Source organism: Prosopis cineraria, unplaced genomic scaffold (assembly GCF_029017545.1).
Source record: "Prosopis cineraria cultivar Desert tree isolate PC_DT_omini unplaced genomic scaffold, ASM2901754v1 PC14, whole genome shotgun sequence".
NCBI lineage: Eukaryota > Viridiplantae > Streptophyta > Magnoliopsida > Fabales > Fabaceae > Prosopis > Prosopis cineraria.
In genome coordinates this window covers 11,332,100-11,340,857 of record NW_026555345.1, presented here as the reverse complement: position 1 = coordinate 11,340,857, position 8,758 = coordinate 11,332,100, and the positions used below count along the sequence as shown (strand labels likewise).

At 30.4% G+C, this 8,758-nt stretch overlaps 1 protein-coding gene across 6 annotated transcripts; it reads right to left on the bottom strand.

Moving 5' to 3' along the window:
- Positions 1–1,679: 1,679 nt before the first annotated feature.
- On the bottom strand, positions 1,680–6,017 carry LOC129293399 (methyl-CpG-binding domain-containing protein 2). Of its 6 annotated transcripts, none has more exons than XM_054931336.1 (6): positions 5,824–6,017; positions 5,647–5,733; positions 3,704–4,316; positions 2,983–3,036; positions 2,639–2,796; positions 1,680–2,519 (listed from the first exon to the last, which is right to left on the bottom strand). In XM_054931336.1, exons 2-6 carry the CDS (start codon positions 5,657–5,659, stop codon positions 2,332–2,334), a joined length of 1,026 nt encoding a protein of 341 aa, XP_054787311.1. In that variant the 5' UTR covers positions 5,660–5,733; positions 5,824–6,017; the 3' UTR covers positions 1,680–2,331. The 6 variants fall into 6 exon arrangements, with proteins under 6 accessions (XP_054787311.1, XP_054787312.1, XP_054787313.1 ...); XM_054931337.1 differs by having other exon boundaries at positions 5,639–5,733; positions 5,824–5,999; XM_054931338.1 differs by lacking the exon at positions 5,647–5,733.
- Between the last annotated feature and the right edge of the window lie 2,741 nt (positions 6,018–8,758).

Sequence of the window (8,758 nt, the reverse complement as noted above, 5' to 3'; positions counted from 1 at the left end):
TTAACTATAGTAACAGACGTTTAAACAGCAAGGGTAACATTGCTCTGATTTGATTAGTTTAGGGGTAACATTACTCCTCCGAAAATAATTTAAGAAAAAAATTACACCTTAATCTAAAATAAAATTGGCTTTTAATAGGATCTAATTTTGAAATTTTTTACTTTTTTAAATTCTTAAGCTTTTTTTAATATTATGTTTAAAACTATCCAGCTTTTTAAAAATCATTTCAGTTCCAATTCAACTTTAGTTTCTGACTTAATAGTGACTTAACTCTTATCCAACCCAACTCAATTATGAAAGCAATTTTTTTGGTCCAAATCGAGTAGTTAATGACGGCTCTGGTTGATAGCTTTAGGTGCATATACAAATACTTTTGAGTTTACTCATATCTAATTTAATCAAGATTTACTTATATTTGACAAATTATAAAATTATAATTTATATTTTTTCTTTTATTTACTTTTATACATACATTTAATAATATTTTTGTTTGATATTATTATAATTTTATATTATATATGCATTTAATATTATTATTATTTTATTTTTATTTAATTTTTTGTTTTTCAAATGGTGAAGCCAACATTGCTTCTCTGAGAATATTTTAAAGATAAAATTATATCTTAACTCATAAAAAGTGGATCCCACTAATTATAGTAACAGACATTTAAACAGTAAGGATAATATTGCTTCGGTTTGATTAGTTTAGAAATAATATTCTATGATAAATAATTTAGGAATAACATTATTCTTTTAAAAATAATTTAAAGATAAAATTATACCTTAATTCTTAAATTATTAATTATGGTTGATATTTTCAATTTCAGATGGCAAGCAAAGCTTGAAGAAAAAAGAAAAGAAAAACTCGTAGATATGACCAGAACGTTGGCCAATAAGCGACAAAAGAGCCACAATAGTTTTTAAGATGATAAAATATTAAAAAGTTAAAAAGGAAAAATTCTTTCTTTATTTGCCAATAAAAAATTAGGAAAACTTCTATTATCAACCAAAATTAAAAATGTCAATCTCACAAGTTTAAATAATGCCATGGTAAAAATATAAATTCGAATCATAAGCTTATAAAAAGTATGAATTTATCTTTATTAATAAGTAGTTATAAAAATATATAATTAAATAATTAAAACATAAAATATGATCATAATTTAATTTAAATACATTTTAAATTTAAATCATTGAAATTAAATTAATATATATTGATAGGTTATCTATCATAATCAATATTGAAATATATAAAGAGAGCAACATATTTTTAGTATTTCTTGTTTTATTTTTTTTATTAATATTAATATTTTCCTTTTGAATTTTATTTTATTTTTTGAATTGGATCCTATCACTTTTATAAATCAAGTTTTATACTGCATACATTTGCTCAACTTGGTAAAAAATTCACAAGTTTAGTGTGTTTAATGAGTCATTCTAGTGTTTAACTAAATTTGCATATTATTTGAATTTATAAACAAATTGATATGATTTTATAAATTAAAAACATAAAATAATAAATTTGAAGAGTTAATTCGTAAGTTTAAATGACTTTACATGTAATCCAAATTTATGATCAAAATGACACAATTTCATAAGTTATAATGTATAACCAATAAACTTAATAGAGTTGACTCTTGAAAGTTTGATGATAATGATCATACCTACAAGATGCAAGCTGATATAACCCCTTTTTTTTTTGGTTGCATAATATAACATATATTGTCTATACATTGTTTCCTGCATGACTAAACATGCCTAGTTTACAATCCAAACTCAAAACCACTGTTCGGCATCATCTTTTTCTATTTTAGCCAAGTACCATCCCCACCAAAAAGTACACCTGTTATGCACCACTTTTTGCATCTGGCATATTCCTTCCAATCTCTGTAACATTTCACTTTCAACACTAATCTATTCCAAAAGGATAAGGCCTGTTTGGTTGCTGGAAAGAAAACAGATGAGTTGATAGAGAATAAAATGAACTAAAATAAGGTTGTAGATCAATAGAGAAGTGAGAATGATAGAAAAATGAAAGTCATGAGATGATAGAGGCGTGGGAATAAGAATTGACAAGAATAAGGTCATGAATCCTCATTCCTACTTATCCATTACTCCATGGCTCTCACCTCTGTATCATTCCATAATCTTATTTTAGCCTATTCTATTCTCTATCGACACATTCATGTCTTTCCAACAACTAAACATATCCTAAGAAGACAAAAACCATATAATAAAATCCAGTGTCCTCCCCACCCTTAACATCATAAGGGGCCCAACCAAAAGGAAAAATAGCTAACATGAAATCATATCAGACACTTCCGCTTTAACTTAACTCATAAACCTTGCCTTACTATTTGTTCCTTGAAAGGAGCTCTGAGTTGCTTGTTTTTTGGCAGGACGGCTAAAAGGGTTAACAGTAGGGGAATCCATGGATGGTGCTGGAAGCACTGTCCTACCATGATGCAATTCTGTACAGTCATCTGCTGGACCCACCCGAGAAAGTGGTAGAGGATTTGCTGCATGATACATGTATATGAATGTTATCATAAAACTGCATTTGTTCATTGCAGCATCAAAGCTCACTTATTTTCAGAAGTTTTATTTTTGCCACAAACAAATGTAAACTTTTCAATACCTTGCTCAGCTTGAGCAGGTCCATTGCCTCCATATGGAGCAGTAACTCTAGCAGGGCGTTTCCTCACATAGTTATCCTGCAATGGCCTTGGTATTTGAAATGAAAAACGTGAAAGAGTTAATCCATGACCTGTATATTCTGGATGTTGAAGCAAGTATCTGCACAAGAAAAGCCACCATGGACATATAAAAAAGCATGAACACCCCTGAATGTTAATGTTTAACTTAACAAAGAACCGCGTAATAATAACAGAAGTATTTGATAATCAATGCACGAGAAAGAAATTGGGGCTGGAATTTTTTTTCAGATCACACTTATAAGATAATAAAGTAGCTTGTGCATACTTCTGGATCTCTACCATTGAGCGGAGTCTCTTGCCTGATGGTGCTATGTAATATCTGAAATATTAAAAAGGAAAATAAATACATAGTGATCATTGAGGAGCAAGAGTCTCCAAAAGGGAGGCTAAAGAAATATGATGCATGCAACATAATGAACACATAAATACCAAACAAAATTCAAAAGTTTTGAATAAAATACTAGATATATAAAGCAATGATAGACCAGAACAATTTCTCACAATGATATCAAATTTCAACTTAGAAATACTATATAGTGATGCAGGGTGCAGAACTATACTGAGAATTTTTTCGATCTTTAGCATGATGTGATCTATCAACATCCACACTTAATATTTTATAAACCTTTCTCCCACCAACGTACCACTTATTTTCAAAACACCATATCTAATATCATTCGCCTAGTAGCAAATCAATACTCTTTCAAGTGATTTTAAAGCATTTCTTCTTCACATCTTGGCATACAATCACAATCACAATTATGTCACTAAAGCATCCAAGATGTCAATTAAAAAAGAAATACAGATAATAAAGGACACATTGCCAATAACAGAACCATGTAGGAGCACAGCCCTCCTCCCTAGAGAAAATAAATTTACAGTATAAGTCAAAGATGAAAACTAATGGAAACAAGTGTAAAAGCATCACTTTACAGCACAAACAAGTTTCAAATAACATTTGAAAAAATGGCAGAATAAATGCATACATGTCTGCAAATTTGGAGCTTCCTTCTCCTCTGATCCTTAGAAGTCGTTGCCATCCAGGAGGAGGCTGTGCAATACTTGGCTTATCAATAGCCCAGAGCCTGCTGCCATCCTGAGAAATATCCTCTGGATCATCACAAGATACATTAGGTCGCCATTCACGAGCAACATCACAACTAAAAGGCTGCTCAAGTATATGCTCACGTATTTCTTCATATTTTTCCTCCGTTGGTATCAACCTCCATTTAAAACAGTTTGCACATTGCACAGTGAAAGCCCCCACCGATGGCAGAACTCTGGGAGTTGAATATCGAGGTTTACTTATTGGATGCAATGGCGATTCACACTGAGGAGGATTAGGGACAAGTTCAGTTGCCCGGGAACCATTTGCCAGAGGATCATAAAGGACTAATTGATTAGATGCATCTTCAGTAGACAGGTCATTGTCATCGTCTGCATCATTATCTTCAGATGATGACAAAGAAATATCAATAATATCCTGGGGACTGATATTATTACCAAGGGGAAAACTTGAACCTATCAGGTCCTCGACTTCCTTCTTGGGCATAAGGGAAAATTTTCCACTGTTTGACCACATATAATTTTTCCAAGAACCTACAAGCATAAAATTAACCAAGGACATCAGCCAAAAGATAAGATTACCAACTGTTCAATTGATTTCAAAGTTCAAGAGACAATTCTTGTATATGCTCCACACAAGAGGAACTCTCATTGTCAAGGAGTTTCTACAGACTATAATGCTGATTCCCTTCATTATTATGCATTACTTCTTGTTGAATTTATCCATAAATAAGGTACTTCACAAAATTTATAGTTCTGACCATAATATGAGAATGATAAATAGGTCATAATGCATGACCTGTCCTGTTATAATGCAATAATGAAGAATATAAGCAAGCACATGCCAAAGGACATCTCATCGAAGATGTGCCTTCCTATCCATAGAATAAAGGATTCTTACAATCTGCGAGTGTTAGATAGCACTCTACAGGTAAAACAAGCCCAGGCAAAGGTAAAATTTATCCACCAAAAAAAAAAAAAAAAAAAAAGGCAAGCATGTAATCACGGACCTAGCTGGTTTTGTTCTATTAAATTATTAAAGGTTGGTTGTATGCCTTTTGCCATAGAATGTAAAGGCTAGCCCTTTACATAGCCATAAGTCAAATTAATAAGCGGAGAAGAATCTTTAAGAGGTATAAAAAAGTTATAGTAGATTCACTTAGCAATTTAAAAGATGCAGAGTAATAGACAATCATGCACCTCTTAGCAATTTCAGAAGTGTCAAAAAGTCGTAGACAATCAGAATATTATATATTGCGTGTAATTTGCAAGATAATAAATAACAAAGGTGAAAGCTGACATAAACAATATCATGGACAACACAACTGAGAAAAAGAAAGCTTCTTTCCAGTTTCCATTCAAAATGAAAACAATGTAGCCCAGAATCAGTAAAACTCCAAACATCATTAAAAGAGAACGAAGATAATGGCTTCAGTTAAACAAAATCGTTTTAATCCTTGATTCTGTACGACCGAGCAAAAAGCAATATTTTCCAGTAACTAGGGTCCCACGAAAAACTCTAAGAACAAAAATTAGAGTAATCAAAGTGTAAGAGTGAAAAAAAGAAGCATATACTTTAAGAACAAAAACAAAAAGCCTTTATTCTCGGTGTTCTCATTAACCCCAAGCACGTTACAGTTAACAATAACGTGCAAGCAGGACACCTTACCAGGTTCACCAGTGAATAAAAACAGAGTACTTGACGAGAACAACTACAATATATCGCCAGAAAAAAATTAATAAAATTTTCCGTGGTTTTCGCCAGAGTATATTTCCCCCAGAAAACAAAACAAAAACAAATAGATTTACACGAGACATTAGTTTCAGGGGAAAAAAAACGAAAGGTTTATGTTAACCACTCAGCTAGCTATATTCATGATCTTCTTATTCCCGAACTTTGTAAATACACTTCCACATTTATTGTGCACAGATATCAAATCAAATCTACGATCTGAAACAGGAAAGTAGATCCACCGAGGGACATTAATAATAAAAACAAAACAATTATCCTAAAGCACGCAGACTGAGTCAGATCTTACACAGATTATACGAGGAAAAACCAACGGCAATGAACAAAATGGATTGACGAAGTTTGAAAAAGCGAACAAGTGCCTGACGTCGTTAGGACTTACGGGCCAGCACTTGTACTTCTCGACAGAAGAGAGAGAATTAAGGGACCAACGCCAATCAATGGGCAAGACGATTGCTAATTCTTTTTTTGGGAAAAGAAGAACATTTTTTTATGGAAAAGGACACAAAGATTTTATGTTACAGGATCTGCCACTAAAATAAAAATAAATTTATATATGAAATGACTATAATGCCCTTACCTTAAATAGCAATTCTTGTCGCCATGATAGTTGAACTTGTTATTTTGATAACTTTTTTTTTTTTGGTTAATTTACTTGGAGAACCTTGTTAATACGGTTCAGTATGCAAAATGTAACTTTTATAACTAAAAGGATACCTGTCAATGACATGTGAACTCGTCATTTTAGTAAAATTAAGTTGTTAATTTCTTATGGAAAACTTGTTAACAATGTTCAAAAGTAAAAATTTCACATTAATAAAATAACAAGTTTGGTTAAGCATTTGACAATTAAATTTCATCTTGTTTAAGCTAAAATTTAATTTTTGGCCCAAGCTTACCTAAAGTTTTTAGAAAGAAGGTTAATAAGAGGAAGTGATTAATAAATGACACACCATTAATTAATCTATTTTGAAGATCACATTAAAGGCAAGTTCACTCTATTAAGTCAATTGAACTCTCATTACTGCTACCATTAGGCCTATTAGGCAACATTGGACTCTTAAGCATATTCTCTTCATGCATATCATTATCATGCATCTCTTCCTTATGCATATTCTCATCCTAGTTACCACGATCATAATTCCTGGTACTCTTACTGGCTTTTCCTTGTCTCCTCTTGAATAAAATATCATGTTCATGAACCTTTTTCTTGATACCCAACATTAATTATCATAACTCTAATAGGATTTTCTCATTGTGAGGATAAGGTGTTGGCTGCTTCAGTGTTGGGAGATGTTGCTTTGGTATCTGTTGTTCCTCTTATGGAACATTTTCTGAAATGTTATCAATAATAGTGGCTTTACCTACTTGTACCATTCTTTCTTTTTAAAGATGGAAGTAATAACAAAAAAAAGTAAGTTAGTCACTAGCTCAATAAAAAAAAACAATATATATAATAACGATAATTGCCAACTCTATATACAATGAACAAGTCTAAGTAACAACTAAAACATAAGACTAGATCTCAAAATTCAAGAATCTAATATCACATTGTAATATTGCCTAAATTACTACCAATACTTAGTCATATTACCAAACTTTACTATGATAATTAGAAAATAACTATTCTATTAATCTTCCCATGATAAAAATAACAATAATTGCGACTATAAAGAGCTAATTATAGTAGAAAGGGATAATAGTTAATTTGAAGATTTACTATAGTCAATAGAATTAAATTTATAATATAAGACAAACAATAAATATATATATATATATATATATGTATGTATGTATTTATGTATGTATGTATGTATTGTCACGCCTTGAAAAGAAGTTGTGATTGACATGGGATATGTGTATAAACTTATGTACCTTAAACCTTAATTTAAGAAATTCTATCTTTAAGGCCATGTACACAATCAATCCAAGATTAGATCATTCTCCATGCAAGTAATACAGATAAAAGATTTTATATTTTTGTAAATATTTTGACAAAACTTCAACTTATAGATAAGACTTCATGAAACTTCTACAATCGAATTTACAACTAAAACAATAACAAAGTGCTCTGCTCCTACCAACAAATAGATAAGCATGCATATAACCAAAACAAGAACCCTATCTATAAGTTGTGTGGAGCACCTAAAATTAGATTTACAAGATACAAATTCAAAATTCAAATTTTACATTAAAAATAAGAGCTTATTAATGGCTTCTCTACTTTCAATCAATAGATGGCCCCTCAATAATTAATAGGAGGTATAACGTTAACTAATGTATTTGAGACCAAAAATAATAATTTTTTAGTGAATAACATCCTAATTTAAAATTAAGTAAAATAAAATAAAGGAGAAGTGTACTAATAAAATAATTATGAATTTAGTAGCAATATTCATTTGGAACGAAAATAGAGACACATAACTCATAAGCCAAAAATTCAATGTAAATATATTCTCATAAATAGATGGATTAAAATAATGCAAGTATGGCATTTGAATTTTATTCTAGGCTACAACATCGTGTCCAAACTCTCGAGTAAACATATAATTTATCATAAAATCATTCATGAAGAAAGAACAACTTCTTTAACAAATTAATTTAAATAAAAAGTAATTCCAAAACTCATTTTATTGTTTATTGAAACTTAATTAAAATGATGATCAAGCGTGGATATAGAGCCCATGAGAGCAAATAACCAATAAGCATGGACATGCAATTTACGATAACAAATAATCAATAAGTATGGATATACAGCCTACAAGGATGGATAACTAAGTGCAGGGGCAAAACTAGCTCTAGATTTGGAGGGGCAATTTTAAAATTTAATATACGCATATGTATGGTAAAAAATTTTAAATAATTTTATAACTTATAAATTATCATTAAGTGAAAAAATGTTTGTAATTATATAAATATTTAAAATTCATATTTTTTAATTATAAAAATCCTTTGATATAACTTGTTTGGGAGGAGATAACTCCTTGAATGGTGCTTGAATTTTTTAAAGGATTAATCACATGACTATTGGTTGTAGAAATATCTTAAGAATTGAAACAAAAAAATATTATAGGGTCTAGCTAAAATTTATTTTAATGGACAATAAAAAATAAAAAAATTGAAATGACCCTAGTGTGATATCCTTGCAAATAAATATGATGATACATAAGAATATGATTTCCTTCAATAAACTTTTAGCTTTCTGGGCAGACAAAAAAGAATAAGC

Coding starts and splice junctions, on each gene's coding strand:
- LOC129293399 (XM_054931335.1), bottom strand. CDS start 4,344: ATGTCCTTGGTTAATTTTATGCTTGTAGGTTCTTGGAAAAATTATATG. Junction 2,797..2,982: donor TCAATGGTAGAGATCCAGAA/GTATGCACAAGC, acceptor TTTCTTGTGCAG/ATACTTGCTTCAACATCCAG. Junction 2,520..2,638: donor ACCTGCTCAAGCTGAGCAAG/GTATTGAAAAGT, acceptor TGTATCATGCAG/CAAATCCTCTACCACTTTCT.